Below are 15,450 nucleotides of genomic sequence, written 5' to 3' on the forward strand. Positions count from 1 at the left end.
GTGGATCGCGAAATAAGTTTTAATTTAGAACTATTACTACTTGAAAGAATTACTATTGATTGAAAAAGTTTTGAACCGAATTTCTATGGCATTAATAGATTTGAGATTTAAAATAATATTGTCAAAATGTATCATTTAAAATTACGCGGTATCGATTGATAAACTTATATCGTGAAGCTTAATCGATTAGCTCTCGATAATTTGGCGCCAGCTTTGTTGAATTGTCATGGAAACGAAATTAGCATTTCGACATTGATTTCCCATTAAAATACAGTCTCTAAATTAAAGTAAGTATATTTAACTTGGGCTGCAGATCAAAAGTGCCAGATTCTGCAGTAATTAGGATATGGAGAAAACGGAAAATACTAAAAATTCTCGCACCACCTACGAAGTGCAAAGGGATTTTGGCTTCAGCAGTGGGCTGCGTTCGGAAATTATTTGGGATTCGTATGTTATGCAATTACTTAAATCATCGTACCTGGCTAAACTATATTTATACCCACAGACTAGCCCCGGATCAGGGTGATGTTCTAAAGCAAAAGATAGAGAACCTCATTCGCGATGATGACGCCCGCAATGGCAAGGCGATTCAACGAAAGCGGGAGCAGCTTTTCCGGAATATTTGGCAGCAGCGCTGTTACACCAACGGCACATTGCTCTCCGCCATAATTTACGTGCTAGTCACGCCGGATACAGACCCGGAATCGGCGCTGCAGTCTACCAACTACTCCTGTCACCCGGTTTTTCGCACACGGCGCTGTTTGAAGGGCGAGAACAGCGCCGCTTGTTGCATGATTTTTGTGGACGAAAATGCACGGGTCTACGCCAATTGGGAGCAGTTCGTCTTCCGGAACACCTTGCCCAAGGGCTTGATGATCGCCCCTAGCCAAGGAATTTACACATTCACCGGCGACGAGGAGCCGGGCGTCCAGTTGATGGTCCATCCAACGCCAGCAGCACGTGCCAGGTATAAAATTCTGAATGCTGGCGATAAAGTCGCCACTGTTGGTAGCTTGGTGGCCAGTGTTCCGGCGGCTGCAGCTTTGGCTGTGCCTCTGGGCGCTCCGCTCGCGATTGCCGCCACCGCTGTGGGCGTGGCCACCGGAGTCTACAGCACCCTGCGCTCTGCCTCCCATCTTATCGATCGTCGACGGCACGGACAGTCCACCTGCATCACGGATACCGAGGCACGCAGCTCTTGGTTGGGCGTAGCAGGTGGCGTTGTGGGTCTAGGAGCCAGTGGGGCCACAAAAGCTCTGTCCACCGCTGCAGGAGCTGGCTACAAAGTTAATCCCGCTGCGCAGTTAGCCGTTAGGGGGATAAATGGTGCCTCAATGGTCATCGCCGGAACGGGTGTAGCGAATGGTGTTTACGATTTATATTCGGTAAGTTGGATCCTTTAAAAAAGACATTAATTTTATAACTTCGTTTCGACCTCCTCAGAAACATGGAGATGACCAAGCCATAAACAGCTTGGACATGCTGAAGATGGCCTCGCACCTTGTGATATTCACTCATTCCATCAACAATATGCGCATCGCTTCCAAGGCTACCAACGGGTCTTCCTTGAGGCGAGCACTTCGAAATCAATCCAGGCAAGTCAATACCTCCTGGCAGTCACATATATAGTATTCTTCATCATTTTTGTATCAACAGAAAAATCTTTGATCGAATCTCCCAGGAAACAGTTAAGCTGCACAATGAATCTGGTCAATTTGATATTGTGAGAACCCTCAACGAAATCCCTTTTAAGGAGGTACTCCTCAGTCTTCACAATATGAACTCACACCTAAGTCAGGGACTTACAGTGGCCACCACTTTATTGCCCCAAATACTGAGTTACGGCATTGGCGGGCAGATGGTGATCAATATGGACATGCTCGCACAGAAGTTCGGCGGAAAATTCGTTGAGCATATCGGCAATCTGGCTAGCTTTACGGACGTTTTGGAGGCCATGGCCAGATACTTCAGCGATCAGGCTGTACAGCTTCTAATGCAGATGACCCGCACATTCGTAGAGGAGAACGTGGATTACATTGATCGCTCGCTGAATACGTTCGTATCAACTGAAGCGGTCCTCTATCGCATTCTAATGCATTGCGTTAAAACCTTTGATGACTTCGGCGAAGATTTCCTTCAGAGACAACGTGAGGATATTTTGATGGTGGTATCCAAGTACTTTCGATCACTGGAGCCAGTTGGCGAACAAAACTGCCGCAAGTACAAATGCAACGTTTGCAAAGGCGCCTACTATATTAGTTCCATATAAGCTGATTCCATGGTTCGAGCTGTCGGTTTATTAAGTGATTTAGTGATTAATAGATTGTGATACAACAAAGATTTGTTAGCCATCGTGACTCATTTGTACTAGGATTGTAATAATCTTTTAAGCCTTTATATGCGTCTTCTAAACCTAATATGCTGTTAAATTCTCTGAATGTTTGTTTAGTTTTAACTGTCCACCAATTTTTATAAAAAACACTTTAATTCCGATCAGTTGCCGTATTCGATTGTTTATTCAAAATCGATCTAAGTGTATAAATACTGTAAATGGATCTGTGTCCCTGGGAGTGGGCACAAATAAGGTACTCTATAAGAGTGAGCGCGACTTGTAGAATGTACATGAATAGCCTAACTATAACTATGGACGGATTCAGAAGATTCTGACCAGATGGCACCGACTTGGAGCGTGGGGCATGGAGCATGACACTGGAGCTCTCTTAGCAGAAGAACTCCTCCTCGCACTGGTTTAGACAGCAGTAGGGAATGTTGTTGTAGGACCTGCTCGAGTGATCCCTCTTGAAGCGATGCTTCTTTTCGTGGTGCGGCTTGATGGGCTTGTAGCGCGGAAAGATGTCCAGTTCGCTGAGGCGATTGAAGTGCTCCCGGGTCACCTTCAGGTAGCCACCCATTGGATAGCTGCTTCGGCTGATGTAGTGATGCTTGTTGTGCGTTTTGCCGGCTGAAAAGGGGGAAAACGTTGCCAGTGAGCAAATTGATCTTGAACCTGCGCCTTGAAGTCGGTTAACTTTTGCATCGGAACTGCTTTATGCAAATGCCGTATTAATTGCAATCTACACACTTAAAAAAAAACGTGTTTTCGATATGCAGTTCCGAATGCAATTGTCGGGTTGACTGACACTCTGACCTTATTAGCTCGCTAATCCAATATTTTAATCTTTTCCTTATCGATGTTCAGTGGATATTGTTTAATTGAGATTTTAAAACGTAAGTATTATAGTTGGAAACAAAATTTAAAAATGGTAAAGTCATAACGAAGCATTATAATAATTTGATCTTTAAATTTATCCGAAATATTTTTAAACATTTTTTTTCCTAGTGCCACACTATGCTCTAAAATCTAAGATCTAGATCTAGATACTTACATCCAAGTCGATTCAGATGGTGGTGCGCGAACTCGATGGACCTTCTGTCGCGGCGGGCACCCTCGTCCGCCTGAAAGAGGTGCTCGCACGCCTCCATCGCGAACTTCTTCATCCGCTCCAGGGAGCAGAAGCTGCCCGACGAGCTGCCCATCAGGCAACAGACTCCGATGACCAGCAGCATCCAGCGGCACATATGCAACTGCAATGGAGGAGCGGGCGAAACAACAAGTGAGTATGAGTATATTCCAAATTAAACACCCAACCGGCCTCCGGCTCCTAATTATAAATCGCTGACGTTCAGAATTTATCGCATAAGTGTTACAACGATCCTCTAACCGGCTGCACTCTGCCCTGCTTTGGCATTTCAATGTGAATCTGGATCGCCGCTCTGGACACATCTGGATTAACCACTTCGGATGACGACAGCCGGGTGTCGGGATGCCGGGATGTCTGGATGACGTCGCCGACTCCCACGCACCGGAGTATGCCGCCCATTAACTGGGTCAATATCGCATCAAGATCGAAACATAAACTGGAGCGCATTTGCAAGTCGACGCGGCCAAATGGTGAATTTTAATTGCCGCTTTTAATGACCGAAACTTCCCCGACATTACGGCGATCTGGAGCTGAAGTGGAAATTATGTAATGCGCCCCGCAGGTAGGCATTTCCGCATTTTGCATTTCGCATTTCGTATATCGCACCTTGCGGTGACACTCCAGTCTGTTTAGCACTCCAGTCCGCCATATGAATCCGATTCGGAATCGATGCGGGCATTATGCTCTTGCCCGCGGAGAACAAAAGCGCATTTGTTTATATTGGATATTGATATTTTTAGCTGACAGCCTGTTAATTGCACACACCCACTTTTTTTGTGGCGCGAAGCTAATTTAAGTAATTAAAGTGGAGTGTTCTTAGAAGACAGTTATTTGTTTGGAAAATTTCTGGACTCAATTTGGAAAAGTCCACCTTGTACTGGAAATGTTTAAGTTCAGTACAATGATTTCAAGGAATGCATAATTTGGTGTATGAAATCATTCTGAGAACTGAATGTTTGATGTTTAATGCTTTGGTGCTGAGCAACTAACCAACTATAATGCTAAAGAGCTACACGAATTAGTTATGCTAGTGTAATAGTTAAAAAACAAAAATAAGAGTTTAACTTCAACTCGAACTCACCTTTGAACTCATTTTAGTGGCGTTCTAGGATCACAATTCTCAATAGATCAATAGATCAGTAGGCACGTCGATCACCTTTCTGGCTGCAACACTACGTATACGTGTTTTCTTTTGGCGGGCAAACTTGCTGCAGAGCTAACTTGCTGAATGGTTAACCCGTCCGTCCGATCGACGTTACCTGATAATCACGAGCGGCGAGCGCACAATGAGCTTTCGTTGCCGACGTAGCCAAGCTTTTATACGCGCCTCAAAAATCGAGGATCGGCGCTTCGGATCGGCTCAGTTTGCCGCTCAGACAGCCGCTCTTCACTTTTCAATGGGAATGGGCGATGGGGGTGAGAGAGAGAGAGAGAGAGAGAGCAGATTTCGGGATTTGTAATTCTTCGGTTTCGGTTTCGGGTATGGAGTATGGGGTATGGGTTATGGGGTTCGGTCTCGGCTTTTTGGGGATCGGGATCCGCTCGCAGGAGTTTTGCGTAAGCGGCAGGGCGCGCCGAGCATTCAGAAATATACATTTTTTTTTATCAATGGGCCTCGGAACGGACGTCAGACCAGAAGAGTTGGCATTTATAGTTTCATGGCGCCGCCGTTTCGATCTTAAACGAATTTCAACATAAATGGACTCGGCGGACTCACTGAGTCACAGTCACATGCTGCTGGACTTGCTGCTGCTCTTGATAAAGCCGAGGCGAATACTGTTAGCTGGAACAGTCTAAAAACACTCTTATCAGCGCACCTTGGCAATGTAATAAGGTAGTAATAGCTACTGGTGATTTGACGGCCGATGGTGGCAGTGAAAGTGAAAACTTGGACCTTGTTGCCGGGGCTTTTCCAACCAGGGCAACGCACTTCTTGATAGCCGTGCATGCTTCTCTAATATGATTGCTTATTTATGTGGATCCATAAACAAGTTGAACAGACCCATAAAACCATTCAAATATTGTGTGTAGAATTTGAAGAACTGTAAAATTGAAATTGTTGACTGGCGTTTCCCATTGAAAGTCGAGAAAAACAACAGTGATTAGCTTTAATGCGGTAATCATTTGTTAAATCATACTTTGTACCAGACTCACTCATCATTTAGCATGCTAAAAAATGATCCAAATGCCTTTACCATCTTTTTCAGTGGCAAAGTACTACTGTTTACTATAAGTAAAGAGTCTAGAATGACAGGTTCGTTGAGCAATGGAAAGCTAAGACATTTGAAAGCTTAAGAAATTTTTGCATTGAATAATATTCCAATGGACCTCATGGTGTTTTATTCAACCTGAAATTAAATGATAACATAACATTCTTAAAAAACTGGTTGCAGAAACCAATAAACAGTAAAGTTTAATGTTCATATAGGGGGCATTTCGTTCAAAGTCTAAAAAAATGAATTCATTAAAAAAAAAAAATTGTATTATGTTGTGAATAAAAAATGGAAGGCCAGCGAAATTGTTGTTAAACATTCAGATTTATATAGAAATAATATATAAAGTTACCGCACATTTGCTGATGTACTATGTATTGTATTTCCAAAGGTTTCTATCTCTACGATTGCTGCTTTTCGTATGATAGCAGGGTTCTGTGAAAAAGCGAAAGTGTAGAACTTTCACTGTCGTTTCTGTTCGGCTCTGCCTCTGTCTCTTTCGGTATCGGGCTCGCCCTCTCTTTCGCTCACCCTGTTGCAGCATCATTTGGGGTGGAGCACTTAACGGTTGTTCTGGATCGGGCGTCATCATCGTGCGTTCTTATTTTATCAGATCGTTTGTGTTACGTTCTTTTTCGGATATTTTTAGCCGCTCTCTCGGTCAATGCACACTTTCGGCCGACTTTTTATGGGTTCAGATTGTTACGTTTCTGATTCCGATTCCGATTCGGTTCGGATTTGGTTTCGGTTTCGTTTCCACATTCGTTTTGGTTATGCTGTTTTCTTTTTTTTTGCCACTTGCTTTTCGCTTTCGTTGCATTCCCGCATGCGGAAATGTTAGCCGGCCCTCGTGGCGTATGCGCAATGCTGCTGCGCAGTTGCATTTTCTCCCGCATTTCGCACGTATCCTTCGGAATGTGCATTCTCGCGCTCGTCGATCCGATCGGCAACGCATAACGGTAACGGGCACGTTCTGGGAACACCGACTTGGGTTCGGAATGTGTGCGCTGGCCGTTGTGGTTCGGTGGAACTCTTGCTGGTATGCGGCATTAATTGGTTCGCCACGGGCACTCTCATTCATAAATACAATTTCACAACCTGATCTAAAGAATCGCGCCACTTGCGCCATGTCAACGATCTCCGTCGAATGCCCCTACCTGGGCATCAAATTCACGACTCATTATCAAAGAAAAAAAAAACAAAAAAAATTGGGCAGAAAGAAAAGAAAAAAAAAACAGCCGAAATACAACAGAACCCAACGGAGTATGAACCGCAAACAGGTTCTGCTTCTAATAGAATCGCCGGTCCATCGACGATCTGATATTCGTGCAGTCTAGACGAGCATTGGTACACATATCTGGTGGGTCCTTTCCTTGGCAACAAGAAAAGAGCTGGGAATGTCGCTCCGTCTTCTGGGAAGATCGCATCGGACCATGGGCGGATGGACAAGGGACACTGGCAGGACCGCTGGCAGAGCGTGTGAGCTAGTGTTTTTGTTTTGATGCCCGAGATGTGTTCCTTGAACTGAGGGCGAAAGTGGTGCGTCACGTCATCTCCGGTGTCTGACTTTGCCGGCGGCTTTGTCGTTCACCTTTGCCATCCCAATCACCATCCCCATCCTTCCCTATCCTCATCATCTTCCGCAGCCAATTCTTTCGGCCTGCCGGAGGGTTATTCTTTTGCCCTGGGTTCAAAAAACTCTGCGATTGCCTTGCTGGGATCGCATTTCAAATTAGAAACTCTTATTTCGGGGGTTCCGAATAGCACATGGCCAAAAAATACTCTTTTGTCTTGGCAGGGTTTTAATCTTATGTCTTTGAATTTAAACATATAAAGAGCTATTATTTCTTTAAATTTTCATAGATATTTAAGGTCTGACTTTAGAAAACGTAAATTATAGAATACAATGCAAATGAAACGAAAAGTCGTAACTTAGCTTCCAAATTTTCTTCAGAAAAATATTGTCATTATTAATATTCCCCTACCCAAGTACACTCGATGTACTCCCCTTACGTTAATGTTTCCCTCCATAAAATTTAATTATTGTCCACTAGGACAGATTTTAAATAATAAATAAAAGGCTACACCAAAAAAAAAAAAAATTATTAATATTTTAAAATAGTATCTTAAATGAAATGTTACTAAGCACAGTAACTTTGTTACTCTGTACTCAACTAAAAACTTGGCTCAGTTTCTATGTAGTCAGTGACTCATGAATAAACAACCAACATTATTTCGTCATGACCATCAACGACTAAATAAGAGCCTAGCAACATAAATCAAGTTTGGCTATAAATAGTGGAAAAAGACCGCAGACCATGACTAAGATGTCTGGGGAAATAAAATACCTGGGAATTTTGATCTTTTTACCAATTCCAATTGGCCATTGGATTTATTTAAAGTTAATAGTAAATACTTGAACCACTTAATAGCGTATATAGCATGTTGACTTTAATAATTAAGATTTACAATAAAGTGTCGATTATCACAATGCACTGAATGTTTTCCATTTCTTAAGATCATATTGTTTTTGAGCATAAGCCGCCAAAATTCAAAATACAATTGTACTAAAATCATCGAAGTACTAAAGCTATCGATGGCCGCATTACAGTTATCGATATGATCTACTTTTCTCTGCTCCAATCAGCTGTTATGTTATGCCGCGAACTCCTTCAACAAAAATGTTGGCCGCCCGCAGATTACTACGATCACCGCGGATTACCGGTGCCCTAAGCTGGTCCCGCTGGAGCAGCGATGCCGCGAAGGCCACAACAGAAACCTCCGCCCTTTTGCAGAACGCGGAGAAGCGGCAGCAACTGCTCAACGAGCTTTCTGAGCCGCTGGAACAGAAAGGCCGGCCCGCCATCGATCCCAAGGAAACAAGTGTGATGCTCTTTCCCGGTCAGGGCACCCAGTACGTGGGCATGGCCAAAGACCTGCTCCGGTTCCCGGGCGCCCGTCGCATCTTCGAGCTGGCCAACGAGGTGCTGAAATACGATCTGCTCAAGATCTGCCTGGAGGGACCACGTGAGAAACTGAATCGCACGGAGCACGCTCAGCTGGCTGTGATGGTATCCTCGCTGGCAGCACTGGAGCAGTTGCGTGAGGAGCGACCCAAGGCCATTGAAACGTGTGTAGCTGCCGCAGGCTTTAGTTTGGGCGAGATTACCGCATTGGTGTACGCGGATGCCCTGCCTTTCGACAAGGCATTGCGATTGGTGCAGGTGCGGGCCACCGCCATGCAGGCGGCATGTGACCAGGCAGCCGGAGCCATGGCGATGACTCTCTACGGACCGGATACCAATCTGGGAGAGGCCTGCGCTCGTGCGCAGCAATGGTGTCTGGACAAAGGAGTGGAGTCGCCCTACTGTGGCATCGCCAACTACATGTATCCGCACTGCAAGGTAGTGGCCGGCAACGTAGAGGCCCTGGAGTTCCTGGAACAAAATGCCAAGTCCTTCAAAATCCGGCGGATGAAGAGATTGGCTGTCAGTGGCGCCTTTCACACTCCTCTAATGCAAAGCGCCGTGGAGCCATTTACCAAAGCCCTGAAAACGGTGCGACTTCAGGACCCCGTCATTAGAGTGTACTCCAATGTGGATGGCAAACCCTATCGCCATGCCAAGCACATCCTAACGCAGCTGCCCAAGCAAATCGTGAGGCCCGTCAAGTGGGAGCAGACTCTCCACGAGATGTACGAGCGCAAGCAGGGCGTCGACTTTCCACGCACCTTCGAATGCGGTCCTGGCAAGGGCCTGGTCCAGGTCCTGGAAAAAGTAAATGCCAAGGCCGCTCAATCCAGCTTTAATGTTATAGCCTAATCTTGTATAAAAATTCAGTTCGCTTTTATAAAAATGTATATTTTCTGGGCTAAAGGAAACAAAAAACTGGGAAGTTATGACCGTTGGCAGATCCTAACTCTTGTCGTCTCGCGATCGCATCCGGTGCGCGAAGGCAGCTCCTTTGTTCTTCCGAAAGCTCTCGAAGGGATCGTGCATATTAGCGCCCACTCCCTGTGGATAGAAAATTATAAGTTGTCCTTTCTTGCGCACTCTTGCCACTTCACCTTGTACATCTCTCGACGATCGCGCACCTCGCCTCCCGAAATGGGCGTGTCGATGCCTTGATTCTTTGAGCCCAGTCCAGTTCCCGTGCCCGCCCAACCCATTTTCATGAGCATTTGGTGGCCCTTGTTCGATTCCTCGATGAAATCCGCTGGCTTGGCAAATGTGCTTCCCCTGGAAAAACAAAGATAGCTCATTGGTCCGACTGTCATGAAATTGTACTATAGCCATGATTTACAGAAAGCTCGGAGGTGTTAGAGATCTGTCGCGGTCCACTCGTCTTAGGTTGGTGCTGTTGCCATTGTCTCGGCTATTGGAATTGCCACGATCACCACGGCCCTCTCTGGTATTTGTGCTGCCGCTGTTGTTGTCCCGTTCGTGGCGAGGAGATCGATTGCGACCCTTGCGGTTGTTACCACCGCCCAACCTGCTCCGATTCATCGGTGGCGGCGTTAAAGAGCGCTCCATGGATCGCGAGCGGGATCGGGAGCGAGACAACGATCTATCTCGATGGGGCGGCGTTTTTGAGCGGGAGCGACTGCGACTCTTGGATCTGCGCAAGAAAATAAGTGCAAATATTTCTAGTTTTTGTGTGAAAATTTTTGATGGAAAACCAACACTCACCGATAAACTCGCTTGTTGCTCTTTTTGGGTAGGGGTTTCTCGAGCACAATCGGACTTGGCGACCGCGACTTTTCTCGAATGCCGTCCTTGATTTCCTCTTCTTTTTGCTTTCGCGCCGCATTCTTCACCTTATAGTACTCATAGAGACCAAGCTTCTCCCAACCCTCACTGCAAGATAAGCCCATTTATAAGGAACGCTCAATAACATCAAATTGAAATACTTACTTATCCCTTGGACGATCGTGTGAGGGTGCGGAATAGAAGGCGTTCAATGCATTTGTTAATCGCTCGCTTTGTGGCGCTGGAGCTGGCAGTCGAATGTCCGCCGGATCGAGGGCTTTGTAGTTGTAATCCTCCAGACGAATGAGCGGCACCATGAGGCCCGCTGGCAGGTCGTAGTAAGGCGCTGTGGGTATTTGTGGCTCTCCGATCACAACAGGTTCTCCAGATTCTCCGTCGACCAATTTCTGTGGTTGCTGGCCATCTTCCAATGTTCCGTCTTCGGGTTTGTTGGTTATAACCGCGCGAATGGCTGCATTGAGCACATCCAGATCCACTTCGCTGCTATCAGCATTTTGCTGGCCAGGTCTAACAATATTCTGGGGATAGGCAGCCATTGGCGGCGGCTGCTTTTGCTGCTGCGGTTGTTGCTGCTGCTGCTGCTGCAGTTGGTGCTGTCCTTGTTGCTGAGGGTCGTCAGGATGGTGTTGCTGCTGCATCTGTAAGCACGCCTGAATCGCTGCACTGAGAACGCCAAGATCAACAGGTGGTTCATTGCCAGAACCCGGCGCCTGCATGGGCGGAAACTGTCCCGGTTGTGGCTGCTGCTGGCCCATTGCTGGGCCCTGATTATGATGCATGGGTCCGGGGAAGCCTGGTGGTGGTTTGGACATGTCCGGAATGAAGAAGTTCGGTCCGCGTGGATCCGCAAAGTGATTCCCCGGTGGTGGCTGCTGCTGTTGGAAGTTACCACCTGGATACATATTATTTCCCGCCTGCGGATGCTGCTGATCATGCGGCCCCTGGCTATTCATGTGCTCATGGTCACCCGGCATTGCTATTCGGTGGGACATCAGCGATGGTATGTTCTTCTGCTGATGCTGAAGCATGTGTTGCTGCTGGGACTTCTGGGCCACAATCTGCTGCTCCAGGTGCTGCGCCTGTTTCTCCAGCTGCACAATTTGCTGGCTAGCATGTTGGATAAATACATGATGCTGTTTCTGATAGCTGAAGCATAAGAGTTATGGTTTATTATGTGCTCTATTATGTTCTTGGACTTTTATACTTACTTATCCAAAGTCGCCTTGGTATTCTGCGTGAATTTAGCAGTTATATCATGATGTGTGTTCTGCAGATTGGTTTTGTACTCCTGCATTGACGAGTCCGGTGACTGAAGCTTCGAGATGACGCAGGCATCGAAGAACTTCGCCTTGGACTCCCACAGAGACAGCAGCTTGGCTAGCTTCTGGCGCTGGTCGGGGTTGCCAACTGTGGGCGAGGATAACACTATTAGAAATCCGTAAAGGAATGGATCGAAGTGGAAATACATACTCAAGTCGGCGCTGCAGAACATCGGAATGACGACGTTCTCGAGGCTGTTCTTCAAGTCATTGATGTTCTTGCGCATGCTGTAAATATATCGTTGGACTTAGGTCTCATCTCCTAGCTACTCTAAATGTCAAGGTATGATGTCCGAAGTCCGGTGGTCGGTCAGGTTCAGTCCAATTCTGTCAGCGTAGTCGTCCGCAGAAACTAACCCACAAAGTAGTCTTACTGCTCAGTGGGTTAGTTATTGAGGTCTATGGCCCTTAAATACTATACTATACTAATAATTGACTGGGCGAACTTACCAGTGATGGAGTATATCATTAACTAAATATATAAGATGCAATTTTTGCTGAAACGTTGAACCATTGACCAAAGCCCTAAAAATAAATTAACAAACGAAAAACATATTTTTCTAGTTCTCTGTATGCACAACAACATTGCCAAAAGTACTTGTTGTGCAAGTATAATGATTTTTGTTAGTAAATCTTCTTTCTTTTTGGTATTTGTGTTTTTTTTTTTGGTTTTTTTTTTTTGTCCGATGATTATCACTGTTAAGTGTTGGTGTGTTGTTGTGCGTGTTTATGGTTAAGCTTATTAAGTAAAATGATTTGTTTGGGTGTGTGGCCCTAGCTAAAAGACTTCCGGATCTGGGGACTACTCATATATGATCATAACATCTCTCGAAAACGAATCAACGAATCAATCTCGAGCCTCTCTGTGGAAGTCTCAATCGCACAATCGCTCAATCGATCATCTCTCACTTGTTTGTTCGATATTTCGTATTTCGTTTTTCTATGTTTGGTTAGTATTTCACTCGTTGAAAGAAAGAAACACAATTTAATTAATACATATTGCAGGTCATTAGGTATAAAACTGAGGCATACTTCTTTAAAAGATATTGTAAAACGACATTGATTTTTGCGCTGTCGGTTGAATGCTGTAAAATCCAGTTCTTGCCTAAAATTGCAATATCAAACGGGTTACTCATATTGTCATTGTCCATGGCGATTATAAATTAGGTTTAGGATTAATCAAAAAGTAGTATGGATTCATTTAGTGTGCGCTTTGTGTGCAGCAAAGCTGCGGAGCATCAAAAATTCAGCTCCATTAGCTAACTTATGACTGATTACGAGACTACAAACAAGCAATAATGTAATCCAGCCTGTCCGCTGAACTCGTATTTACCTGCAGAGATGCTGTCCTTCGTGCAGGACTCGATGATCGGCTGCAGAACGCCATCGAAGTCCCTCAGCACAATGCCCTGTTCGCCAGCCATCTGTTCCTGCTGCGCCGTCTGCGCCGCCGCAATTGCATCCTCGATCTGCTTGGTCTTCTGATTCATCAGGGCCTACAGGTTGGTTTCGTTTGGTTGATTGGTGCGATTAGGATCGCAAGCGTTGGTGTGGTTCGGATCGGTTCGGTTTGGTCATTAGGCACACAAAGGTTTGTTCGCATGCATATTCGCATTTTGGGATTCATTTGACAAGCGTTTCAAAACAAATTTGATTTTAGGATTTGTTTTTTTTTTGTTTTTATACAGTTTTGTCAGTTGGTATGAAGAGTGGTTTGATTTGGTTTTTTTTTTTTTGGTTTATGTTTCAAAAAATACAATAAAGCAAAAATTTAATGTAGCATTGTAAATTGTTAATTAAATAGTAAAAATAATGACAAATATAGATTGTAGTTTGATATTGCTGAAAGTACACTTTAACTTTATCTTATCCGCACTTGGAGAACAAGAACTGAGTAGATCGATTGAAAAAACATTTGGAAAAGGGTCGAGAGCAGGATTGATTATTCTGAGGAATTCGTGGATTAGTTTCATAAGAAACAATTTCAAGAGGGAAGTCACTTCCATTACAGGGAAATTCAATAGCGACAAGCAATAAGAAATGTCCTTCTTATTAGAAAGAATTTAGTTCACAGTACTTATAGAGTGAAAAGTCCACAAAAGCAGTTCATAATTATTAATATTAAACACCATTTGATGAACTCTTGTTCCAGAGTTGTTATTACAAAAACTAGGGAATACAAAACTGCCATCTATGAGTCTATGACAATATCTTTGGAAATCATTTAAGTCCGAAAGTATATAAGGGTTATACAAGTTATCTTCTCTCTTAAGAAAATAATTAAAAGCATTCTGGCTTAAAATCGAGGTATATTCACATTCGATTGGGTCGTTTAAAAGGGAGGTCAAAAATTCGAAGAAGCAAACACGTTCTTATATTCAGACTATAAAAGCAACTTTTAGGTGGGTATTTAGTTTAAAAAGGAAACCAATTTGCTTCTTTAAATTTTTGCCAGAGGAGGCCAACATTCAACATGAAATCATATTGAAATCTTTTCTTTATACACTCGAGCTGCTCTAATCTTTCGGAAAAAGGCTTGCAAAGGTGGGCATATAGAGGTATCCCAGTTATTTCCAACTTCAAATTACCGTGTGCTGTGCGGAGAGATTCGCTTCGGATTGCTGGATCTGTTCCCGCAGCGACTTCTGCTGCATCTTGATGGCTTCCAGTTGTGACGTTAGATTCATGGCCATGGGATTGCCATTGGCCTGCTGATTGTTTGGCGGCCCACCGTTGCCGGAGTTCGGCGGCCAGGAGTGCTGTGTTTGCTGTTGCATATTGTCTTGTGCGGTTTCGGGCGGGTGCGGTGGCTGCTGATTGGGTGGCGGATAGAGGCCCGGTGGTTGGGATTGCTGCATTGGCGGCGGATGTTGCATGTAGTGGCCGGATGGAGCACCTGGTGGCAGTTGTTGGTTAATGGCCTGTTGCTTTAGCACTGTATTGGGTGTTAAAAGGAGATTATAGGGGTTATTTTCCACCAATTTAGAACGCACTCACGAGCTTGTTCCGCTGCCACCCTGAATTGATAATAGTTGGCGAACTCCCCGCCGTAGAGGAACTCGAACTTTGGATTGTTCTGCTGCTTCTGCTTGGTTATCGCCTCGAATTCCGGCCCATTTCTGGCCACAAACTCCGCCAGTTTGTCGATAATATTTCGTAAACTGGCATCTGCAAATAGAAAGCAAATGGTTTTTGCAAAAAATGTGAGCATATCAAAGGTTGTGCGTGCGCTTGTTTGTTTGTATGTGTACACATGTGCATGCCAATCGACTTGGGCACAAAATTAGCTTGATTTTAAGTTATATTCAGCACTTTTTAATTGCTGCACTTACCGCGTGGCGGTTGCACGTCCATTTTGCGACTGTTATTAGCACTATTATCCTATGTAAAATACTAAATTCATAACTTTTTGCACTTTTTCAGCGGCACTTTTCACTGCTTCTTCTTGTTTTTTCCGACAGTGTGCCCATATCTTTGTATTCTTAGAACGACATGTAGTCAAATACTAGGAGTTACTCTCGGCACTACTTTTTAAGTAGTTTTTAGCGCTTATCATACGCTTTTTTGAGCAAAAAAGCGGCTTAAACCTTTATCGCTGCTCATTTGTTAAATGTATTTATTGCCAGTAGCAGAAGTTCCAATTAGAATGACGGTGGTAGCAGAGCTG

General features: G+C 44.7%; 4 protein-coding genes and 2 long non-coding RNA genes across 8 annotated transcripts, besides 1 other annotated feature; 2 read left to right on the forward strand and 4 right to left on the reverse strand.

Moving 5' to 3' along the window:
• The first annotated feature begins 192 nt into the window (after positions 1-192).
• On the forward strand, positions 193-2,492 carry CG7730 (uncharacterized protein). The gene is made up of 4 exons (NM_176343.3): positions 193-447; positions 506-1,385; positions 1,444-1,595; positions 1,657-2,492. The coding sequence occupies exons 1-4, from the start codon at positions 347-349 to the stop codon at positions 2,267-2,269; spliced, it is 1,746 nt and encodes a 581-aa protein (NP_788521.2). The 5' UTR covers positions 193-346; the 3' UTR covers positions 2,270-2,492.
• On the reverse strand, positions 2,490-4,758 carry Ilp8 (Insulin-like peptide 8). Its single transcript, NM_140692.3, has 3 exons — positions 4,564-4,758; positions 3,387-3,585; positions 2,490-2,962 (listed from the first exon to the last, which is right to left on the reverse strand). The coding sequence occupies exons 1-3, from the start codon at positions 4,573-4,575 to the stop codon at positions 2,721-2,723; spliced, it is 453 nt and encodes a 150-aa protein (NP_648949.2). The 5' UTR covers positions 4,576-4,758; the 3' UTR covers positions 2,490-2,720.
• On the reverse strand, positions 4,733-5,286 carry lncRNA:CR45756 (long non-coding RNA:CR45756). The gene has a single exon (NR_124963.1). It is a non-coding gene; the product is annotated as a long non-coding RNA:CR45756 (long non-coding RNA).
• A 510-nt stretch (positions 5,287-5,796) lies between these two features.
• Positions 5,797-6,354, reverse strand: lncRNA:CR43250 (long non-coding RNA:CR43250). The gene is made up of 2 exons (NR_124964.1): positions 6,048-6,354; positions 5,797-5,830 (listed from the first exon to the last, which is right to left on the reverse strand). It is a non-coding gene; the product is annotated as a long non-coding RNA:CR43250 (long non-coding RNA).
• A 1,319-nt stretch (positions 6,355-7,673) lies between these two features.
• Positions 7,674-7,797: a mobile genetic element.
• Positions 7,798-8,345: 548 nt separating this feature from the next.
• On the forward strand, positions 8,346-9,543 carry beg (bad egg). Its single transcript, NM_140693.3, has one exon. It carries the CDS (start codon positions 8,377-8,379, stop codon positions 9,514-9,516), a length of 1,140 nt encoding a protein of 379 aa, NP_648950.1. The 5' UTR covers positions 8,346-8,376; the 3' UTR covers positions 9,517-9,543.
• On the reverse strand, positions 9,537-15,252 carry scaf6 (SR-related CTD associated factor 6). 3 transcript variants are annotated; one of them, NM_001014589.4, is made up of 13 exons: positions 15,116-15,252; positions 14,781-14,951; positions 14,372-14,718; positions 13,117-13,279; positions 12,816-12,888; positions 12,234-12,308; positions 11,935-12,011; positions 11,673-11,871; positions 10,609-11,610; positions 10,384-10,551; positions 9,998-10,312; positions 9,762-9,933; positions 9,537-9,708 (listed from the first exon to the last, which is right to left on the reverse strand). In NM_001014589.4, exons 1-13 carry the CDS (start codon positions 15,135-15,137, stop codon positions 9,610-9,612), a joined length of 2,883 nt encoding a protein of 960 aa, NP_001014589.1. In that variant the 5' UTR covers positions 15,138-15,252; the 3' UTR covers positions 9,537-9,609. The 3 variants fall into 3 exon arrangements, with proteins under 3 accessions (NP_001014589.1, NP_001034028.2, NP_001163457.1); NM_001038939.2 differs by lacking the exon at positions 12,816-12,888; NM_001169986.3 differs by lacking the exons at positions 9,537-9,708; positions 9,762-9,933; positions 9,998-10,312; ... (5 more) ...; positions 12,816-12,888; positions 13,117-13,279 and having other exon boundaries at positions 13,612-14,718.
• Between the last annotated feature and the right edge of the window lie 198 nt (positions 15,253-15,450).

This window comes from Drosophila melanogaster, chromosome 3L (assembly GCF_000001215.4).
Source record: "Drosophila melanogaster chromosome 3L".
In the NCBI taxonomy this organism is placed as follows: Eukaryota; Metazoa; Arthropoda; class Insecta; order Diptera; family Drosophilidae; genus Drosophila; species Drosophila melanogaster.